We start from the raw sequence: 23,792 nt of genomic DNA, 5'->3' as shown, positions 1-23,792 counted from the left end.
CAGCGTGGGAATGAGATCATGCACCATCGGATTTCTAGACTTCTCACATTTGCCTTTCCTATTTCATTATGTTTTATTCACGTTTATGGTTCCTATTCTTTTCCCCTAATTATTTTAAACATGATTTTATGGCCTAGTTTGTTTTTATTTATTTATTTTTTCAGTCCACAGATTTCTCTTGCTTTCCTTTGGAGCCCAGCAATGGATTCCAGGGGTGAGGAGGGTTATGCTTCTCCTGTCATTTCTCACTCTTGTACACAGGGCGTCTACTTTTGCCCATGCCACCAGGATGCATGATCAGGCCTGGCACAAAAGGTCTCCGTGCAGCCTAGTGTTTGGCTGAACACACATTCACACCTGCTCCTGAGCCACAGAGTCAGGGAGCATTTCTGATCCCATCCTTTAAATTTACAGAGGAAATGGGCCCAAAGTGGCAAAGTGGCCTTCATAGTCTGTGCTCCTATCATATCAGAGCTGGCAGCAAAAGGAAAAATCAGCATCCCGATCCTACTTATAAATTTGATATTTTGTTCAGCATGAATTTTTGTATTAATTTTGACATGAAAAATATCGTATGAGAAGACTGTCTTGATGGCTGAGTTTTCTGGCGCTCCCTGAAAGGGTGCGCCCCAGAGGAATGCGTCGCTCACGCCCGCGCCCCCCACTGTTCTGAGAGCTCCCAGAGCTCCACAGTCCTCCTCCAGAGCCACGCCTCCCGCAGCGTGCGAGCCTGTCCATCACATCTGGGGGCAGCTGTGGCCCCAATGTCTGCCACAGGGTCGTCTGGGGCACTGCGGGGAAAACTCAGATTTGTGGGAAGGGTTTGTGGCCATCTGTCATTCTGGCTGCTCACCATCCTTCATCATTCCTCACAGCACCCAGGCTCCCCTTTGGACAGACCCCTGTTTTGGGTGGTAGTGGTGGTGGGAGGTAGCCACCTGCTCCCGTTCTTGCCTGGAGGCAGTGGGACTGGCCTGCGGACGTGCAGCTTAGCTCCAGCGAATCTGACGCTGTCTCAGTGTGTGGGGTGGGGGTGGTGGGGTCCCACTCTCGCCCTGGGAGGTGTAACTCGAGCGCCAGGCTGCTCCCTTGGGGGTAGCGTCGAATGCCTCCCCTGTTCGGTTCTGTTTGGTGGACACTCATTTTTTCCCCAGCTTATCCTCTGGCCTCCTGTCCATTCTGTGATCCCCAATATCAATCTAGTAAATTCTTGTTGTATTCCACTTAATATAGGTGATGTTGGTTTCTGCTGCTTGCCGCCATGGATCCTGACAGATCCTGCACGAGCAGTAATCAGAGGTGCTGAATTGTAATGCCCTCTCTTGCTCACTGGTTAAGTCTCCTTTGCTTCATCTCCTTTCAGATCCTAAACTTGTTTGGGTGACAGAGTCTCTACTAATCATGGTGTTATTTGCATAGCATCATATGCTTTGCAGAACATCTTAAAATATTGACCAATTTAATCCTGATCCTCAAACCAGGAACAGTTTTACTAGCAGAAAATATGACTGTTCTACATATGCTCTAGAACGATTGCAAAATCGAGCACACCTGTCCATCAAAAAAAGCCAGGCTGCAAACCTTCAAACCTCAGTCGTTTGCAGCTTTAATAATGGTTCACCATGCACCCCTGTGCTCTGTCATCTCTGAAAACTTGCTTGCAGGCAAGCAAACGGCAGATAACAAAACTTAGTATTTAGAAACTTCTTTCTGCTTCCTTCAATTTCTCCAGGAATGAGGAGGAGACAGCCAACATCGTGAGACTTTTAGCAATGAGAGACCCCGGGCTGGCTGTGGACCCACCATCATTCCTAGCGGTGACTAACTCCCACTAACAGCCCTAATAAGTGTTTCATAGACTTGCTTGTTATAATACGGGAAAACCATGGATTGTAGGAAAAAGCCCCTTTCATTCTTGAAGAGCCTCCTTTACAGAATGGATGCCTTTATACTCTGTGCTAGGAACGATGACTGGTTCATTAAGTACCTACTGTGGGCCAGGCACTGTGTTCTCAGCGCTAAGCCTGAATTACCCGGTTTACCCTCCACGGTGACTCCGTCGCTGACACATTGTTTCCCTCTACTTTACCAGGGAGGACACTGAGCACAGAGAAACGGGATGTCTGCCCGAGGTTACACACCTGCCAAGTGGATGAGCGGGGATTTGCACTCATGAAGTCTGGCATTCGACTGGAGCCACCAGGCTCTGCCACTTCCCTCTTCGAGGCTACATGAGACCGGGGTGGGGAGGGGGCTCTGAGGCAGCCCCTGGACACAAGACTGAGTCTCTGATGCAACAAAGAATCAAGATTTGCTTCCCCTGCATCCGTTTCACATTTGTGATGTTCTCATCTCCTGCGATGAGTCTGGCAGCATAGGGAAGTGAGATTATGATGGAGCACTGCTCTAAGGAGCCACCTGAACAGGAGGCACTGGGAAGTGGGGAGGAAATAAACAGGAACACTCTGTGACAGAGATGTCCCTGCCCAATGACGGTGGCTAGAGGACATACGCATGCACGCACCGCCCCCCCGCCAGCCGAGGGCTTTCTGCAACCCGTCCACGCAGCTCTATCCAAACCCTCCCTGGGGTCCTCCCAGGCATCTGGGCAGCAGAGGGTTGTACTGTGGGGTTCAGCAGCGGATGTGGTCGTAGATTTCGGGACGATCCGCTAAAATCAGAAACAGAAGGTGCGGTTTTGTTCTGAGAAATGGAATCTGATAGAGCAAGGCCATTGAGTCTGTTTGCAATCGCCCCTGGAGGACTGAGCTTCTCTGGCTTGAGTCTGGCTTGGGAGGCAGAGGAGCAGGAAGGTGAGAGGTCTGTGCTGCAATCAGATTTCCTGCATGTGACTCCACGTGACTCTGGGCGAGTTCCTGACTCTCCCTGAGCCTCCCTGTCCTCACCTGTGAAGAGGGGCCATCCGAGCACCTTCGTTACGGGTTGCTGTGAAATTAGACATGACCGAGTGTGTAAGGCACGGGGAACAGGGCCTGGGACAAAGAAAATGCCCGCTACTCCGTCCTAACCACAAGCACATCGGTGCGGCTGTGAGCAAGGGGTCAGCGTGGGCGGACCGTGTTGGAGGAGTGGCCCGGAGCACGGGGCACGACACGTTGGTGGCAGGAGAGGAGGGGATGGGCAGAGCCAGGCCGGCCGAGGGCTGACCCACTCCTGGCTGAGTGTCCACTCTATCCCGGGCCCAGGGAAGTCGTGCCTGTGTCGACTCCGGCTCTGCAGTGCTGGGGTCCGGCCGCCCAGGTGAGAGTGCATGTTGTACCTAATGGCGGCTGGCTCACTTACTCCCAGGAGGCGGTGCCTCGTGGAGGATGCGCCAGGTGGGGCCGCCCCTGGGCCTCCTTTCCTCTCTGCCTTCGTTCACCACTTTGGGGATCTCAAAGACTCGGGGAATTAAATCCCATCTGAATGTGGTTAGCACATCCCCAGCTGCCATCACCTCCTAGACACACTCAGCATGGCCTGCTTCTCACTGCTTGTACAGCCTCCGCCAAGTCCAAAGCCGCGCCACCTCCCACCTGGCTTATCACAGGACCTTCCCCACTGGTCTGTGAGGTCTCCCCTCCCCTCTTCTAAAATCACCAGTGTTTAACTTCCTGTCTTATTCAGAGTAAGGTGTTAGCCCCCGAGCCCCTCTGGTCTCATCTCTCCGCACCCCTCACTCACTCTACACCAGATCCAATGACCCCAGCCCCGGCCCCGCATCTCACACCTGTGCACACCCTGCCTCAGGGCCTTTGCACTTCTTTTTTCCACCCCCTGCTTGGACCACTCTTCCCCAGCTGTCTGCATTGTGCGCCCCTGCTTCCTTCAGTTTGCTACCTAAATGCCGTTCCAGCAGTGAGGCCTTCCCTGACCCCCCATCTAGAGTTTCAGACCCCTCCCCTTCTTTCTCTTCCTTTGCACCGATCACCCACTACTATGCTATTTATTTACTTTCTTGTTTGCTTTCTCTCTGCCCCACTGGCATATAATCGTCATGAGGACAGATACTTTTTTTTAACTGTTTCTGCTGCTGCTGTATCCCCCGTGCCTAGGAAAAGGCCGGCATGTTGTAAGTGCTCATTCCAGGCCTGTGGGATGAATGAACGAGTCGGCGATAAGAGCTGGCCTATCCCATCCTAACCCTAGTCCAGATCCACACACGCAGCCCTCAGGCAGGGAAGTAAGGCTGGGTAGAGCCGACTCCACGGGGTCTGTTCTTACCCTGCTAGCGTACACAAGGGGACCCTGAATTAAACTCTGTGGGAGACCTGTGGTTCAAAGCCTCATCACTTGAAAATGCAAACTGCAAGACTCCTCTGGGGCACAAACTGGGAGCTACTGCTGAAACACACGTCTTGAATTAGTTACGGGGCCTACTGCCTCCGGTTCTTTACCTGTGTAAGCACTAAGGCCATGGTGAGCCCTTCGGGAGTCCCCTAGATGCGCTCGGCGGCGGCCTGGTGTTGGTGACTGACTAAGCGGGGCAGTAAGATAAACCAGCTATTCTCCCTAGTCGACCGACCTCTCTTGCCATCCTGAAATGTGCGGCTTTCTCCATCAATACGGCATTGGTAGCTTCTGCAGCAACCTTGGTCTATTTCAAAGGCCTTTATTAAAATTAAAAAAAATAAATAAATAAAAAAAACAAACACCCAGCTAAGCAGATTTAGCAGCTTAGAAAAAACAGTGGGCGAGAAACGGTATTAGCGTTTGTCAATATTTCCTATGTTGGCTCCGAGAATTAATTTCTCAGGCTGACAAGAATGACCATCATAATTATATTCAAATATAACCAATTTGAAAAACCATGCTTTCAGTAATGAGAATCTGGCCCATGGCAAATTTACAACAACATGTGTAGAGGGATGTTAAAAAGGTGGCTGGATTATAAAATAACCTTTCAACTGTTGGTCCAAATGGTCAGCTCTTTCATATTAACCAAACCGAGTGCCTCTAATTGAGGTTAATAATGGAAATCTCCCATCTCTGGACCATCATAAAAGCCAGAATTCTATTTTTAGCCACTGAAGATGTTAAATCTTTAAAAATTCAGTTGTTTAATTTATTAGACCTTGTTTCCCCCGGCATCTTCCTAACAGAAAATCTGACCACTAAAAATAAGAGTCAGCTGTGCTAATATATTTACATAAATAATTAAAAACTCTACAGCAAAGCAGGCAATAAAATGTATTGCCACCATAAACTTCAATAGAAGAACATCACTTTAATTAAAAGCTACAAAGGCACCACTGTAAACAATTCCTTTACATTTCAAGCTCTGGGTTTGTTGACTTGGGAAAGAAATAATTCATTCAACAAAGCAAAACAGAAAGGACCTTACCCCAAATCCTGTTATTGAAGTCAGTAACCACATTTAATTAAGATGAAGTGTTAATAATATATTTTAGTAGAGGGAGGCTCTTCTCTTAATTTCCCCAGGTAGAAATGTTATTATTTAGCCTTTAACTTCTGATTAAAATTTAACAGGTGGGAGTCACCCCAAATTAAACGCTTAAATCTGGTTTTGGAATCTGTTCTTTTTAAAACAAGGAGTCTGAAACCCCCCCCTTTCCCTCCCCATAAATGGGAGGCTACTATACACTTTGAGCCTCTGTGTTCCCGAGAATGCAAATGATGACAAAATCCCAACTTTCAAGCAGACTGATTTTCGACATCTACTTCTAAAGATCTTAGAAGATACAGAACAAACTGTCCCATAGATGGCCCGTGATTTTCACTTCATTTCCCCTCATTTCTGTGATTTTTCTCTGAATGGTCCCCAACATTAAACAAGGTGTTAAAAGGACTTGATGACTCACAGGAAGACCAGCAAAATCTGAAACTGGGCCTTTTAACAAATCTTGGGGGGCTAGATTTTCATCACTCTATGTTGTACCTTTTATCAGCTTGAGGAATGAATTCCGCCTCAGAGCTAAAAGGCCTCCACGTCCAAAAGGGGGAGAAGAAGGGAAATGACTTTCAAAAGACCCAAAGAACTCAGGACAAAGTGGGCTGCAGTTTTCAGAGACATGAGGATCGAATGCGGATCTGATTCAGATATTCTGTGTTTAAAGCATAGGCTTGGTGTGGATCAAGGCGTGGGAAGAAGAGCCGGCTGACGGACACGGCTCTTTACTGTGACCCTCGTGGACCTGGGAAGCCCCCTCCGAGGCCTGTCTGTCCTGCTCAGGCGTCACTCCTGGGATTGGTTTAAAACAAGGCCACATGCTGATGTTGTCATGGTTGGTAGACATTAGTAAGTGTTGGAAGGTGAAAGATAATAGTGCCGATAAAGCATGTCTGCTTATACACAAACATGTTTACACGCAGACACCTCCAACCCAGCTACATTAATTCATGCCATGCCTACTAACTGAGCACTTCCATCTGCCTGGCCCAGGCCGGGCTGGGGCTATTTCAAGAACTCCCAGCCCCAGAGTCTTCTTTGTCTCTGGTGGCCTCATACCAAGTCCTAGCAAATATCCTGCCATGTACCCACATTGCACATAACATTTTTTTTTTCCTATAAAATTTTTGAAATCATGTTTATACTTAGGCCTTTGGCATTATTTAGCTACCAGGAATATTTCATTAATGATCCCCTAGGATTTCTCTAGAGCAGACTCAGATGTTCTTGCAAGGTCGGATCTACAAATGGCTTGCAAAGGTATAGACAGCTTCACAAATTTTAAGTTAACCTGATACAGTTGTCATGATGCTATCTACGGATGCTCGATATTTATTCATTTCAATTTTGCTGTTTCCTTTTCAAATTGTGGAGACAACAGATTATGCGTTCAGGTCCCTGACATTTTGTAGGCCCCCTGGAGAATCTGAAGGTCCACATGCTGGGCCTCAAGTGCTTAATTCTGTAATAGTACTGATGCGGCCCCCTGGGGCTTCATCAGGGAGGGATGGCTACCCTCCCCCCTTAAAGCCTGGGTTTGGTGAGAAGATGGAGGATTAGGTCGGGAATGACAGTAAGGCATGAGGAGGGTAGTGCTAGATGTCCAGAAAGCCCGGGGAGCACAGTTCCGAGGTCAGAGCAGCCTTCCCGCAGGGGCAGAGGTGATGCCCAGCCCACCTCAGTGGGACACGCGGGGGTGGGCGCGGTGGGCGCCAGCAAAGCTCCGGGACTCTCAGCAGACCTCCCCACACTTGTGCACGCTCCCCTTCCACAAAGGAGGGCTCAGAGGCTCCGCGAGGCTCTGCTTTCCTCATCAGCAAAAAGGGAGACCAACGACGTGTCGTTTGCAGGGCTGTGAGAAATAAATGACTCTGGTGAAGGGGTTTTTGGTGCACTTGGATATAAACACGGAGGGCGCTCAGTCCTGGTACCAGCAAGCTTGCTGCCCTCGTTCTCAAACCCATGTCTCCAGGGGGCTGTGGAGATGGCTGCCTGTTTGGGCTGGCAGCCGGGTCCTAGGAGGCAGAGAGCCGCAAAGAGGCACGGGGAGAGCGGGGTTGACAAGCGAGACCACAACGATGCTTGGAAACCAATTCTGCCTCCTGGCTCTTTGTCCTCAGCGAGGGACCACTGGCTCTTACTTCCCAAGGAAAGCATGTATTTCCTTCCTTCCTTGCCCTCCGGCCCCCCACCTTCTTTCCGGGGCACATGCTCTTGCTCTCAGGACTGCAAGCTCCCCGGAGGCTGCAGGCAGGGACCCTTTCTTTCACTCGTGAATACCCAGGGCCTCGTGGTGTCACTGGGCTCTAAATAAATACTGTTAAACTTAGTAACTGAATGAATGGATAACTATAATCCTTGTGCTTTTTTTTCAAGCATTTGGTCTTTAGCAACATGATTATCTATTACTTTGATTGTGCAGAAATCTAATATCATGGCATGTTTCATCATTTCAAATTTACCCTGTGGTTTTTTGTTATGTAGAAAAGCTCAATCCCCAAAGGTTTCCACGGCAGCTAGACGTTCTAACGTCTAGTGACCTCACTACATCCTCTCTTCCCTTCTATTTTTTTTAAAGACTTTATTTATTTATTTGACAGAAAGAGAGACAGCGAGAGCAGGAACACAAGCAGGGGGAGTGGGAGAGGGAGAAGCAGGCTTCCTGCGGAGCAGGAAGGGATGGGAATCAGTTAGAAGTTCCTGAGTTTTGTGTGGGTTGCAGGCGGGGAGGAGGTTTCCCTGCTTTGACAGCGTTGGTCTCCCTTTCCCTCAATCCCCGGATCCCGGGATCATGACCTGAGCTGAAGGCAGACGCTTAACAACTGAGCCACCCAAGCACCCCTCTCTTCCCTTCTTAATTTGTAAAGAATCCCAATTTTAGAAGCTGGTTTCTACCCAGCTAAATGACCATATGGTCCAGTATCCCTTGGAGTTAGGTGTGGTCATGTGACTAATTTTGGCCAATGAGATTTAAATAGAAATGGGGCTGACTTTCAGGAAGTTTCCTTAAAAGACAGGAGACCCGATGCCTTTCTTCCCCTTTCCCATCTCACTGTCTGGAATGCAGACACGAAGGCTGGAGCACCAGCAGCCCTCACAGCCCATGAGGAAGGGGATGCCAGCCTGGAGGTGGGCGAATGGTGAGCAGGAAGGAGCCTGGGCCCTTGACAGCTCTGTGGGACCACCGCACAAGCCCTGGACATTGCCATGGCTACTCTAGACTTCTGTTACATGTGACCAAAAAATAGAGTTCTATCTTTTCTGAGACACGGTCATTTTGAATTTTTGTGTTATATTCAGCCAAACTTAATCCTCACAGATACAGCGCTGCTCGACACACCCTTGCAGGGCTCCCTGGATGAATGATTTTTTCCAAAACCATGTTGAGCAGCGATAGGTCATTTCACACTGGTAGGAACGGTATTTCTCCTCAACACATATCTTATATATTCAATGTGTAGGCAGAAACCTCTGCTGCAGAGTGGTTTACTGCACACCCCGGACAAGATGAACTTGGTCTGAAAAAATGCTCAGAATAGGACTTGCTACTGGGTTGCCTCCAAGGAAATCCCCTGATTGTGAAAAATAATGAGACAAGTCCTCTCAGGCTGTCCCGAAGGACTGAGCTGCCGGCTGCCTCCCCAAAGCCACCAAATCAATAGCCAGGACGCAAGGGTTAGTCCCTGGTATTCATTTCACTAGGTGCAGAACGTGGGACAAGGGCAGTCATTTCTAGTTTAGCACAATTACCATTGAGCTGCTCCTTCTGACAGTAATTAGCCAACAAGCTCAGTTTCAAAGCCTGCTCCTCATTAGAGACACCCAGATGTCATGGAGAAACGCCCGGCTCCTGTTTGGTGGGTGTGGAGGCAGGGCTCCACCCTGAGGGCTGCAGGAGGCCCGCGTCTGCGCTGCGTGGAGGGGATGCGGTGGGGGAGGCAGCTCTGTTTCAGAACATGTCTGTAGCGACACGACCTTGGGGCAGAGCGGCTTTCTAATCCTGACATCAATTCAAATCATAAGGGAAAATATAAATGTGACTGCCCGGGTAGGAAAAAAACGAAAAATTCTTTTTATGACAAAAGTCATTAACAATACCAATACTTTTTTGCTCAAAGTATTTTCAAAAAAATTCTTCGTGAAATTAATGATGCGCTAAACAATTTAGCTATAAGCCTGTCCACTGATCTTTTCAAAAAATAATTGCATACAATTGGAAACACTCTTAATATCCAATAACAAGGAAATGAATGAATAAATGAGAACATTCATGTAATAGAATAAGAGAATACTATCAAGCAATTAAAAATAAAGGCTATGTCTTGACATGGAAAGCTGTTCACCATACACTGGGAAGGAGACACGGCAGGTTCCAAAACAGGACGGGTGATCGGAGCCAATTCTGGTAATAAAAACGGAAGGTTTCTCACATGTGACAGAGGGAGATATATCCATGTTGTTAAGAGAGGATTTCCTGTGCAAGATGATTACAGATTCTTTATTATCTTCTTTATTCTTAACTGCCTTTTCCAAAGGCTCCTCCACAAACTATCTTAACTTTATAATAAGGATAAGAAGATACAAGTCATTAAAAAGAAGAATTTCGTCTGTCACCAGCTCACTGATGTCTGCTTTGATTTGGCTAAGAGTGCAACGTGATGGGCTTTTTAACAAGTTTTAATAACTCAGGCTTTTTAGTGCGAATATTCACTCTGATGCCTGGACACCTCCTGTCTTGAGTGTTACAGGCTTCTCAGAGATCAAGGCGCCTTTCACAGACTTGATTGTTCCCCAGTGAGATGAAAGAGTGTCCTCCAGGGGCCAGCTGTGCCAGCCCTGTGCCCGAGACCAGACGCGCCTTTCATCATGGGAGACAGGACACCGGCCCGGATGGGAATCAGTTAGAAGTTCCTGAGTTTTGTGTGGGTTGCAGGCGGGGAGGAGGTTTCCCTGCTTTGACAGCGAAGGAGCCCATCCTTGGGGAAGAGGCCAGAGCGCCCGTCAGGGTTGGGGCAGGACCTGTATCAGGATCCTGGTCAGGTGGAGCACCTCCGCCTGAGGTGCTCCACCTGAGGTTGAGCCCCTCCTGGGCTCAAAACCTCCCAGGGCCTGGTGAGTCATTTGAGATGAAAATGGAGTTATTGGGGCTGAGTCACAGAGAATCTTGGAATGAAATATTGATAGAGATAGACAGGGTGGTGGGGAGAGACAGAGAAAGGAAGAAGAGGGGGAGGAGAGGAAAAGGGGGAGGGGAAGGATCAAGGGCTGCAAGTATTTGTAAATGCTGGAACTGTTAAGCAAACCAGCCACCGAGAAACACCTCAGCTGCATTTCCCCAGGGGACTCACAAAATTGAACTTGGTCACAGTGACTCTCCGTGGTTCCTGATGACTCAGCCCCCATTCCGGTCTCCTGGGAAGAGCGTCCTGCACTCCTCTGGTGGTCATGGTGGGACGTGGGGCCCCCGGTGGCCACACTCCACCCCCCTGCTATTCTGTTTGGCTCAGAGATGGGTGTGTGTCCTAGCTGGCTCAGTGAGACCCAAGCCCGGCCCTTGGACTTGAACTTTCAATTGGGAAGCATCTCTTCCTGCTGGGAGGGCCAAGGACTGGCATTGCTGGTGGCCCTTCAGGCACGGCTGGGGCTGAAGCTGACCCCGGGGGAGAGCAGAGCCACGAGGTGCAGAAAGAGCATACTCTGGACACCTGAGTCCTCATGCTGGGTACCCTCGTCCCTGTGCACTTTTCGGTCATGTGGGCTGATACGTGCTGTCTTGGGCTAAGCCACATGGAGGTGGGACCTGGCAGCTTAGGAAGAAGGGTCAGATCTGTGATGACCCACGGAGTTTCCCACGCTTCTGCTTTTTCCCTCGGGTCTCCTGTCTAGTAATTAACACATTACTTTCTCTGACCTCCTCTTCTCACGTGGTGGGCGCCATGGACCTTCTGCCTGTGATACAAGGGGGAACGCTTGCACCCCCCCCTCCAGTAGCTGGGTCCTTGTGCTCCGTGGCTCACGTCCTCGTCTTGACACCCCTCAATGTCTTGGCTCTGGCCAGTCACGCCCTCCCTCTCCGGGCCAGAATCCTGTCCCTAACTCAGTTTGCTGGGACAGCTCTCCGAGGCCTGTCCCACATTTCCAGCTCCATGTGCCATCTGCAGGATGGGATCTCCTCTCTCCACACCAGCTGCCCACTGTGGTGGGCGGCCACATCTGAGAACATCAGCTCTGTGGCCCTGTCAAGGTGCCCTGATTTGGGGGATGCCTGGGTGGCTCAGTCGGTTAAGCGTCTGCCTTAGGCTCAGGTCATGATACCAGGGGTCCTGGGATCGAGTCCCACATCGGGCTCCCTGCTCTCCCTCTGCCTGCCTCTCACTCTCTCTCTCTGACAAATAAATAAAATCTTTTTTTTTTTAATAATTTAATAACAATGTGACTAAGTAATTTCTTAAAAATGAGGACCGTGTTAATGAACTGGAATTTCAAATACAGCAAGTATCAAGTATATGCATTGCAAGGAAACAAAATCTTAAAAAAAAAAAAAAAAAGGTGCCCTGATTTGGGAGGCTCACGACGGCAGCTCAGACAAAGCAGACACACCTGGTGTACATGGAACTTCGATGGCGAGTGGCACAGTGTGGGAAATGGTTGGAGGCGGGTCACTCATTCTCTTCGTGCCAGCCCGTCACTTCCCATACCCTAGAGACTCAGCACCACCAAATTCCTGTGCTATCGAGGGCCTGGTTCGAAACATGTTCTTCAGTTTGATACACTGTTATCCAGTGATTCTTCTAGCAAATTCCCCCTTTTGCCTAAGTCGGCCAGAGCTGGTCTTGAACAGAGCCTGGACAGACCCACCTCCCCCTTTGTCGCATCTGTCACGCATCTGCCCCCCACCCCCACCACGTTAAGGCTCTCTGACTGGCGACATCCCAAGTCACAAAGCAACCACAGAGCGCACCCTCCCCCCTCTGGCCCCAGCAAAAACAAGCCCATCAAAATTCCACTTTCTCCCCACCCCAGAGTCCCCTCTTCTGTCTCCTGTTGTGGAAGTACAAAATGACAGTTAAGCCCCCCAAAGACAACCTAGATTAGTATGACTGCCTTAAGGTCTGTTAAGCTACTAGTTTCCCCATCTAAGGACTTAAGGAAAGCTTGCTCTTTGATATTTAATTGCGTATTTCCTTTGCCAGGTACCCAGCAGGAAAAGGAAAGAGAGAAAACAGAATGGCTATTTCAGAGTCACATTATTGTCGGATTTGGTATAGTTCCGACCTGTATCTAGTTCATCTGGCATTTCGGAAAGTTCTGTTGTGAAACTAAATCCCCTTCTGGGTTGGAAACTAATGTGAGCTGCTTTCCTGCCAGTTTGCTCCAGTAACGGGGCCACGTGGAGACCGTGATACGTTTCCAGGTGTTTCAAATCAGGAAAATGCGACACGTGTTTATTAGAAGTGTATCTAATACTTGATTATCTGTTCCTCCTAGGAGAAGAAGATTAGATTTTGGAAGAGAAAGATTAATAACTTTCTTTTGTGGAGACAAGCGTGCATTTGGACCTGCACGCCCGATTTAGGTTCGTCGTGAAACACTGCACCAAGGAGAGCAGTTTGTCTCTTCTGGCTCTGTGGGTAATGATCACTTAATTAAATCTTGTCATGAAAATACCTTCTTTCTAAACACCAGAGAGAGCTTAAGAAATGAAGACAGAAATATTTAAAGACTATTTTTTTTGGCTTGCCATTTATCAGTGGAAACCCTAACCCCGACGTTCCATTTCTAAGTACCAGCAATGTCTGGTTCCTTCCCCTTTTGACAGGTTCAGAATTCACAGCACTTAGCAGAGAGCACGGACTCTGCAGACTGTCCTGTTTCTATTCTGATTCCTCTGCTACTAAGCTGGGCCGCCTTGAGCTATTACTGAACCTCTCTGGATTCATAATACCCTTGTCTGTATGTGGAGTCAGCCAACGCCTTCCTTATCAAGTCCTGGTGACAAGAATATAGGTCAAGTGTCTGAGAGGCAGGGGGCCATAGATGGTTGCTTTTCTTTTTTTCAGGGACTATGCTTGGCAGACCCCTCTGGCCATTTAGAAACACAGCCCTGAAGTCACCCTCTTCCGGAGCTGGTCTAGTGCTGGGAGCCAGGTGTGGGGGCAGTGGCCCGCTGGAGTCAGCCTGGTCCTGATATCATCAGCCATGAGCTCTTCATTATGACATGTACCTTCTACTTACCCAGATCACTAACAAATTTAATTTAATGCTAGTTCACTCCTGACAACCAGGCCTGCAGCCGGAAATGAAATACCATTCTGTCTCGGGTCCCCAGTTAGGGAGTCGCTCACCCACCTGATGGTTTGATGCTGCAGGGAATCGGGGTCCGTGGCGTTCACGGTCAGGAGCACGCTGCCCACAGAGATGTTCTCCTGCCTGGTCACCGTCATGGGGTCTGGGTAGAAAACCGGACCCTCGTTGACATCCAGGACGGTGATGTGGACGGTGGCCGTGGAGCTGGGGCCGTAGGAGACGTCGGGCACCAGCGGGTCCTCATTTTCCACTTTGATTAGCAGGGTGTGAAAGGCAGAAATCTCGTAGTCCAGGGGCTAGAAAGCAGAGACGGGAGGCTCAGCATGTGTATCTGCTACAAAGGGTGGATGCCTTTGCCCCAAGTCCCTGTGATACCCCATGAGCCAATGTGGATGATCAGGGATGGATCCAGGTTTTGTGGGCTAACCTGAATGCAACGTGGGGTCCTCCTTTAGGATATGAAACATACAGATACAGAATTCGGGATGGAAGCTGGTAGTGTTTTTGGGATCGAGAATAAGTGACAACACATGATGTGAGCCTCAGAGTCCTGGGGCCCCCGTCTGAGACCTCTTTAGGCGATGCCCTTGCCCTGCTGACATTAAAAAGCTTCCTACCTGTAACCTGTAGCCCCACGACTCCAACACTCGGGGGGGTCGGGGACGAACAGCTCTGCAGCCTAAGCTTCGCCAGCTACGGGGTTCACCCTGCCTCGGTTACCATGAGGGGGAGGTCGAATGGAAAAGGCAGCCCAAAGGTCCATTCTCAACGCTTTCGTCTCACTGGCCACAAGCGCCGAGGCTGGAGTCCGGACAGCAGGTAAAGGAGTTTCTCTTCCCACAGGTGCATTTCCGGGGAGGGCGTCATGTAGGTAAAAGGACTGGAGAGGATTGGAGACACGTGGGGTTACGCCTCCGGGCCCTTCCCCACCTGAGGGCATTTGAAGATGTGCGGGGAATTTTCAGTGGTCGCCATGACTCAGGGGCTCTGTGGTCAGATACGGGGCAGGGGTAGTCTTTGTGAGACACACGGCTGTGCTGGGACCCCCCCCAACATGATGGTGGACGGTCCTGGCCCCAGGGTCACGGAGGTGCGGCCCACTCTAGGTGAGTCTACGAAAGAGGCGGATAGTACTTGCCTCCCCCAGCTGCTATGCAGAGTAAATCAGATCACGTTCAGGAAACCCCACTGTAGACATTATTAATATGGGGGTCCTGCCCATCATTGAACGACACGGATGGCATTCACTTGGCCACTCTCTTTCCAAACCATAAGATGATGCAGGAGTGACATTTCCTGTCACTGAGGGTATGTGGCGAGACATTTAGGTCAGATGAGGGCAGCCTGTTTATTTCAAGTTGTTTTCCTCATGTTGACTGCGGGGGATGAGTAGCTAACTCCTCAGACCCAGGACATATGGATACGCTTGCTAGAAGGACAGGACTAAAGTGAGTACAGGGAGTTGGTTCGCACTCGACTGGAAGGAAGCAAATGACAGGCAGGCTGTAAGGGCCACGGGAAGTGGGAGCAGCCTGAGACCGGGAAGCTGGGGAGAGAGCCCTGCGGGTGTGAGAGCTGGAACTGAATCCAGCTGGTTGAGTCGGAGTCAGAATGACTGTAGGCAAATCATGTTACCTTCATAATAACTAACATGCATTAGCACACCCCACACGTGTGCACGTGTGTGTGCACGCACACAGAGGAAATGCTGACACAGGAGGGCTTCCTGATGGCAACAGGACCTCCTCTCTCTGCATCTGCAACCACTCCCGGAGGGACTTAAAGAGCTAACAGATGTAATGCTCTTGGCACCTAGGCGCTACCCAGTTATATTTTGGTCCCATCCATCCCTGAAATGCAGGAATACTTCACCACTCCATCCCTTTCCAGGAAGAGGTTTCTGTCCATCCCGAGTGACGCCCCAAATATGCAACCTCAGTGAAGTACATTTCAAACAGGGGCTGGGGGTTGCCATGCTCGGAAGACGTGCATCCCGATTAGGATACTGAAGGGCAGAAGCCTTTGGCTTGTTGGGTCGTGACCACTTTGCACTCCGTGCTCTGAGCAGAGCTGACACGCAGAGCCCAGGGTCCGGGAGCCTCCCCCACCGGCCTCAGTGCCGGGCAGACCCAGCACGCTTCTGGAGACAAAGTTAACTAGCAAACTGACATTTGTGAAATCCCAAATCTAGCCCAAAGGAATTTTCTACCACGATGAAAAGGCCACCAGGCTGGGGTTTCTTCCCTTTGTGAGCTCCACGGGGCTCGGAACAGCAGAATTTGGGCCTGGGGTTGAGGCTGACATGGTGAGCGGGACGGCCGAGCCACCTGCAGCATGGAGTGGGGCAGACCCGGGCCGAGGGAGAAGATCGGGGTCCTGAGGGGACGAGAGCTGGCTTATTTACACATGACCTTGAAATAGAATGGCTAAAATGTGTGTTTCTTTACATGCTAGGTACATGTGTGTGCATTTGTTGGGTAAGTACATGTGTGCCTTTATAGTCAACATGCACACGCATGTCTTTACATGTTAAATGTGCATGTGTGTTTGTCTATATTAGATATGCATGTACGTGTATGTATGATAGGTGTGTGTGTGTGTGTGTGTGTGTGAGTTAACTCTATTTGGGTTCCCTGAGACTCCAGCCGAGTCTGGAAGCAGAGCCTGAGGCAGGGATTTGGAGTATGATTTACGGGCTCAGCTTCTCAGAAGAGAGGGAGAGAGCAAGGATGTGGTCTCTGCAGGAGTCCAGCCCAGTGCCGGGGGAGCTCTGGAACTTTCGCTGACCGCCAAATCAGCCCCATCTCAGGCCAGGGGCTGGCCTTTTGCATCTGCCTGCAGTTAGGCACAGACTGCAGGCTCTCTCCAGCGGGCAGAGCCTGGCCTGCGTTCCCCTCTCGGTGAGGGCAATTCTGGGAAGACAGAGGCTGGGAGCATTATCTGTCAGCACTTGGGGCTCTCGGAGTGGCAGCCTCACCCAGTAAGGGAACCCGGTGGGTGTGTTAGTCTCCTAGGGCTGCCGGAACGAAGGACTGGGTGGCTTAATACCAAGGAAATCAACCGTCTCCCAGTCCTGGAGACCAGAAAGTGCAAAATCAAATGTGAGCAGGGCCATGCTAGCTCTGAAAGCTCTAGGGGAACCTTCCCTGCCTCTTCCCGGGGTCCTGTGGCCTGCAGCCGCCCAACTCCCATCTCTGCCTCCACGGTCACACGGCCCCCTCCCTGCGTGTCCCTGTCGTCTCCTTATAGGAACACGGTCCTGCTGGAGGAGGGCTCACTCCCTCCACCATGACCTCAACTAATCACATCTGCAGTGACTCTGGTTCCAAATATGGCCACATCCACAGGGTCTGGGGGTAAGGACTTCAAAATATCTTTTCTTGGGGGACATAATTCAATCTATACCAGGGGGGGACCCATGGGTCCCCGACCCCCACAATATACATGTCTGATTTTCACCACCGCCCTTCGTTATTTGCCATGACATTATTTGTCCCTTATTGTGCACCTACTGTGAGCTAGGAGCGCTCTGTGTGCATCAACTCACCCAATCCTCACTTTACGTCATAATAGTGGGTGTTTTTAGTCCCCTTTTGTCGATGAGGGAACAGGCTCAGAGAGGTTGAATAACTCAGTCAAAATCACACAGCTAATAAGCGGCACCGAGCCATGCTTTGTGGCCCGGGGAGTGTGATGAGAAAGGAAGAAGAACCGACATCCCCTGAGTGCAACACTGGCCTGGGAGGGTTTGAGAACTGAACAGAGCCACAGGCGAAGGGGGGCGGTGAGTCTCACAGTGCCTTTCCGGAGGGCAGGGCCGCTCGAGCGCTCGTTCCCAGGTGCTGGCTGTAATAATTCGAGCTGTGCGTTCCCCGGGCTCGGCCACCGGGAGCTGGCACAACGTGGCTCTCTTCTCCTGGACCCTGCTCTGGCTCACACTGGATGAAGAAGCCCTCCTTCATCTCGGGCATATGACTTTAGTAGTGTGATCTGTCTGATGCAGGGTCTCTGGATCAGGGAGGGGAGGGAATTGGAAACACTTCCAATAAAGTTCCAGAGAGTCGATCCAACTACTATTTCATTGAGCGTCAAGTGAGGGTGTGGACTAGTGTCGTGGAGACTTTAAGGGCTGGGAAAGCCATCCCACACGGGAAGGGTAAAGAACCTGGGGTTTGCTGTCTGGAAGAGGGAGGGTTTGAAAGTGATCCAACAGTGATTTGTAAGCCTATTACGGGTTTGGGGATCAAGGCTTTCTGGATGTTTCCTTCTCCTTCAGGGACAAAAGGGAAAATACACTTAAAATGTAGGGTGGATTATGTTCAGCTGAAAGGGTAACTCTGACAGTTTTGGAATAGGTTTACAAAGCAACTAAGAGCATTCCTGACTAGAAGGTTTTAAAGAAGAAACAGGTACTTGCTTTCCAGAGCTGTTAGGATTTGGTCCTGCAGGGAGGCAGGACTCCCCTGGGAGCCACACAGTCCTGAAACTTCTGCTCGTTCTTCGGTACGCTAACTGCTAACTGGTTAGGGCACAACTGCTCATTGCCCAGTGACCATGCCCACCCTGTGCTCCGCTACCCGTCTCTTCCTGCAGAGGCTCCAAAAGCCAGATTTGGACTTCCAAGCCTTCTTTGCAGCTGAGGATGGGTATGTGTTATCTGGCCAATGAAACATCACAGCAAATTATCTGAGAAACCACTGGAAAAGATATTTCTTTCCCTGATGAGAGGAGAGGGGCACTGGAGAGCACTCTCTTGTTTGCCTGGCTGCCTTCTTGCTTCCTGCCTTAGAACATAGCAGAGGGAAGACGTGCTGGCTCTCTGACACCTTGAACTGCCAGCCAATCGTAGACTGGCCTACCTTCAGCTAGTTAGGAAATCATTAAATTCTCTTTATTATTTAAGCCACTATCAGCCTGGTATTCTGTTACTTGCACCTGAGAGCATTCCTAATGAAGCACTGGGTTGCTGGCAAAGTGAAGAGCATGGGGAACAAGGCCTGGCCTGCCTGTAGAAAGCTGTCCTGGGGCTTCGAGTCAGGTGGGTTGAGAAGCAGAGAGAGCCCAAGGCCCTCAGGGGAATTCACATGGCAGGCAGCCAACGGGAGGGGGAGTCTCCATTTTAATTCTGAAGCAAAGGGAGTCCACTCACTAGTAAAACTGGCACCCAGAGGGAGCCCCAGTAGCTGCAGGCCCCTCCTCCGCAGGAATTTGCAGGTGCAAACTCGTCCTCAGGCAGTGCTCATGCACAAGGCTGTGCTCCACGAACCCCAGCATCTCCTGGGGCCCGCAGCACCTCTCCCTCATACGGTGACCCTGCAGTCGTGTGGGAGGGGCCCAGGAACCTGGGTTGTAACTAGCCTCCCCGGTGATGCTCCTGTATGCTAACATTTCAGACTCAGCATCATGGGCCACAGTGGTGATGTGGGGAGAGGGGAACACCCCTTTGTGACTCTGGTTTTCTCGTAGTGTCTGTTCCTCAAGATGTCGCACACACGGGCTGGGGAGAACTGCACTCTTCTAGGATTTATGATGGGGCTGTATATTTCCCCAAGCTCTGCCTTCCAGCTGCAGGTTTGGAAAATTGCCTGATGGCGTTTATGGATACAGGCTCGACTTCCATAACTGGAAACTGCTGTGGTTTGCAGGAGAGCCACGGCAGGAGCTCCTGACGACCTCGCCTTTGCCCGTGTTATCAGAGGGGAACCGGGAAGCCCCGCGGGTGGTTCTCCTCAGCCAGACCTCTGAGGTTCAAAATGAATCAAGTACTGGAAAGAACAGGGCTTGGGAGAAACCCAGTCCCTCCTCCTCCGGAGCAAGCCGGAAGCATCTCTGAGATCTGCCATTCTCAAGGGCTCTGGGTCCTGCCCCCGGAGAAGGTTGTGGAACTGTGTATGGGACCCTGCTCGAGGCTGAATAAGGACCTCCCAGTACGACCACGGGTGGATCCCCGGAAACTTATGGGGCAAAAGGGACTTCACAGATGTGAGTAAGCTAAGGACCTTGTGGACGGAGAGGATCCCGGATTATCCCTGTGGAGCCCTGGAGTCACAGAGGTCCTTAAAGGAGGGAGGCAGGGAAGTCAAAGGAAGAAATAGACGTAAGACAGGAGCTGCCTCGCTGCCTGGAGCTACAAGAAAGGGCCACAAGCCAAGGAAGGTGGGTGGCCCCCAGCCGCTGGGAAAGATAAGGATATAGGTGGTCCCCTGGAGCCTCCAAGAGGACCCGGCCCCGCCAACCTTAGCCTGAAGCTGATTTTGGAGCTCTGGCCTCCAGAACTTATAAATGAGAATACAAGTCTGTGTTGTCTGAGGCCACCGAGGGTGTGGTCATTTGTGACAGCAGCCCCAGGACACGCACACAGGCTCCGAGAGCCAGGCCCTGTTTATCTCCTGTTCGTAAGAGAATAACCAGGACTCTGCTGGGACAGACTAAGAAGACATGTAATGATCCACATTTTTGATCAGAGATCTTTAAAAACCCTTCACATATCCTTTTTTTGCATATCTTTGATAATTCATTTCCAATCATATGGAGAATCTCGTTTAAAAATGAACTTTGGGTTCTTTTTTTAAGGTTACACATACGTTTGAATTTCCTAGAACCTGTGAAACGGGTTGGTTTAGTGGCTGTGAGGATATTAAGTCCACCCTTAAGCCCTGAGCCTTTTTCTTTTTCAACCCCAGGAGGAGGAGACTAGGGCTGCCTTCTCCTTGACCTTCCCCAGCAGGGAGGCCCTCTGCCTGGCGTGGAGGGAGGGGCGTGGGAAGTCCACTTACTTTGACCACGGATAGCATCCCCTCGTTGGTCTGAGGGTTAGTGTGGATCTCGAAGCTCTGGCCAGGGTTTCCGTTGATGATGGTGTAGGCCGCCCTCCACGCGCCTGTGGAGGGGTCGTCCTTGTCTTCAACTGTCAAGTTGACAATAACCCCCACAACTCCTTCCTCGACAGTGGCTTGAAACTGCAAACAGAACAGATGGTTACTGTCACTATTTGGTAAAGACAGCACTGACCCTCTACAGAGCCCTTCCCACAGGCCCGGCAGTGGGTCCGTTACCCACATCAACTCATTTTACGGTGAATAATGCAGGAGAGCCCAGCGGGCAGACGGTCCGCTCCTCCTCTCGGCCTTCCCCGCACCGAGGTGGGGCCAGGAGACTGCCTTCTCTCCCCGCCCGAATGTGGCCAGAAGTGATGCTTGCCAGCTGGGAGCAGCCGTCCCTTCTTCTCGGTGCCTCTCCTTCCATCTATCTACACACAGAGGACCCCAGGACCCCAGGGCAGGGTGCGGCCACAGACGGAAGAACGTGGGTCCCGAGTCCCCCCACCCATCCCGAGCTGTTGTTGAAGGAGAAACAGACTCCTACGGAATTTGAGCCTTTATACAATTTTGTGTGTCTGCTCCTGCAGCCTCACCGACCCTCAACAACAAGGTCACCGGGGCGCCGGGGCCCCTCCCTTGCATGTGGAGGGACTGGAGCTGGAAACCCGGTGTTTGACTCCAAGGCCTCTGCTCAATTGCACCATCTCCTCTGGAGAAGAGAGCCCATTTCACCTACCCCACCCCTTCCCCACAACTAGCAGGACTTTCAAAACCCATTTCCTAAGGAAACATATAAATCAGTTGTTTGGAGCCTTGCTGTGTCCGTGTTTTTATTGTCTTACATCTCAAATACTTGCTGCAAGTAGGTGTGGTGAGAATAAATCAACAAATGAAAAATCAGTTTTCCCATAGATAGAGAATTTCATGAGCTATCATTAGCACATTCCTTTGAGCTGGAAGCATAAAGTATTGTTTTGGTGCTTACCTCCGACATACTACAGGTGAATAGTAATCTGTTTGCAAATATTTTACAAACAAGTAATACCAGTAAGCTGACAAGAAGAAGAAATATCTTGGAATTTCAATTAGTAGGAAAGTGAATCTAGAGACAGTGAGGCGATGTCAGAAAGCCCTTGTGTTCAAAGAGAAGTAATTTGAGAAATGGGGTTTCAAAAGCAGTGGCTGATTAATTGACTTGCAAATCATTAATCATAAGCCTTAATCTTGATGCCTTGGGGGGATGGGGCGGGGACAGTTACTAATTTGTCTACCACACCTCAGCAAACCTGGGTGGGTTGTTCGTTTCTGTGAAAGGGGCGCTGGGAAATTCTTGGAACCTGATGGCAGGATTGAAAGCAGCTGGGGAGGGGGGAGGGGGGATGCTGTCACACAGATAACGGCTCCAGGCGACAATGAAGTTGACCTGATTCCTAAGTAGTCCTCTCTTCTAGCTTTCCCTCCTTCTCACAAAATTCATGGAATTCCTAAGCTTCAATCTAGATAGGCAGTTCTCAGCCCTGTCTGCACATTAGAATCTCTTCAGTTTTTTTGTTTGTTTTTTTAAATAACATGGCCCCTATTCTAATTCAGTGGGTTTGGGGTAAGGCCTGAGATTCAGTATTTTCTTAACCTGCCCAGATAATTCTAGGTCCAAGGTCAAGGTCAAGAACGGTAAGGAGGTGTCAATGTCGAGCCCACCCTGGTACTGAGCGGCTGCCTGGGCTCCATGCTGAGGGCCTGCGGTGCATCTGGCTCAGCAGAAAGGAGTGCTGGGATCGGCCCTTGCTGTCAGCCGCGTGTCCTCGGTGCTATCTAATCCCTTCAGATTCAGATGAAGAAAGAGGCACAGAGAAGGAAGAAAGTCCGGAGTCGTTCAGTGAACCAAAGATCAAGTCCATGTCTCCTGGATTCCTGTAATCTCTGCTTTTAGCAAGTTCTATTACTCAAGACCCCCATCACTGAGGTCCGTCCTTCACCCCTGCTGTGGTCCAGGGCCAGAGGACTGGTTCTTTGGCCCCACTGATCACACCAGACCTCAGCTCATAACCTGTCCTCGTGTGTCTTCTGACACCTGTAACTTAGGACACCAGGTGGGCGATTACGTGGGCACAGGGAGCGCTGAGACTGGACGATGCTGGGATCCATCGTAGTAAAGGTGCTGGTACAACCAATATAGAGGTGAGGAGTTGCTTTGTCAAAGTGGACGAGGGTCACATTGCAGATGAAGACACAGAACACATCATGATTTTGAGGAGGCTGGAGGCTCAGTGAAGGCTGTGCTGTTCCCAGCTTTCTCCCCAGCCCCTCACATGATGCTAGGTGCAGAGAGGGGACCCAGAAAATATTTGTTGAATGAGTCAGTGGTCTTAAATACCGGGCGTGGGACCTGGCCTCAAAGGCCAGGGCAGGAGCGGGGGGAAGAGGAAATGTGAGGGGTGCAGCTCTACAGGGGCCATAAGAGGGACCGGCTGGCTGATTGATGCCTGATCCTGCCGCTTGCTTGATGTTCCAGAAGGCTAAGGATGGACTGATATCTCTTGTTCTCCAGGACATCTCTAGCATAGCTGCCCTATGACTTTCGTGGATCTTAGGTAATGTTACCTTCATTGGCCCTTCCTACCATAATAGGTTTTCATGGGTTTTAAAAATTTCATTTTTTTCTGATGTGAGGAAAAAAATTAAAATTTTCTTTGACCCTGAAAGTTCTTTTTCTTCTGATTTTAGGACCCTAGGCACTGTGCCTATGACACCTGATGGATGACTCGGCCCTGATCCCCAGTACATAGCACAGTGCTGGACACATGAAGATCTGATGGACAGATGGATGGATGGGTGGATTTGTAAAATTAATATTTAGGCCAGGTCTAAGTGGGAAAAAAACCTGTGCAGTTTTCCCAGGACACTTTTCTTTTTTAATGTCTGTAGCACCTACCATAGGGGCTGACATAGAACACCCTTTTAGTGTGTGAGCAAATGATTCCAAATGGAATAATGTGGTATTGTTTTAGGAATTCTCACAGTGTGTATTGTGGTCCTGATATATCCTTATTTGTAGTAATGTGTCCACAGCTACATTTTCCTACCATCCATCTACCCATCATTCTCCATCTATTCTCCATCCATCCTCCATCCATCTATCCATCCACTATCTATCCGTCCATCCATCCATTCTCCATCCCTCAGTTTATCCATCCATCCATCCCTCCATCCATCCCTCCATCCATCCTCCATCCATCATCTATCCATCCACCCAT

At 50.2% G+C, this 23,792-nt stretch overlaps 1 protein-coding gene across 1 annotated transcript in view; it reads right to left on the bottom strand.

The window, feature by feature from the left end:
* The window catches only part of CDH13 (cadherin 13), a 1,026,047-nt gene that overhangs the window by 84,397 nt on the left and 917,858 nt on the right, over positions 1–23,792 (bottom strand). The window contains exons 15-16 of the mRNA XM_044921967.1: positions 20,494–20,676; positions 13,760–14,013 (exon numbers count right to left, since the gene is read on the bottom strand). Of these exons, the coding sequence (XP_044777902.1) occupies positions 13,760–14,013; positions 20,494–20,676 (437 nt within the window). The remainder of the gene's footprint in view (positions 1–13,759; positions 14,014–20,493; positions 20,677–23,792) is intronic.

The sequence above is a fragment of the Neomonachus schauinslandi genome, chromosome 16 (assembly GCF_002201575.2).
Source record: "Neomonachus schauinslandi chromosome 16, ASM220157v2, whole genome shotgun sequence".
Lineage (NCBI taxonomy): Eukaryota > Metazoa > Chordata > Mammalia > Carnivora > Phocidae > Neomonachus > Neomonachus schauinslandi.
The sequence above is the reverse complement of the archived record's forward strand: the minus strand, read 5'-3'. Positions and strand labels throughout refer to the sequence as shown.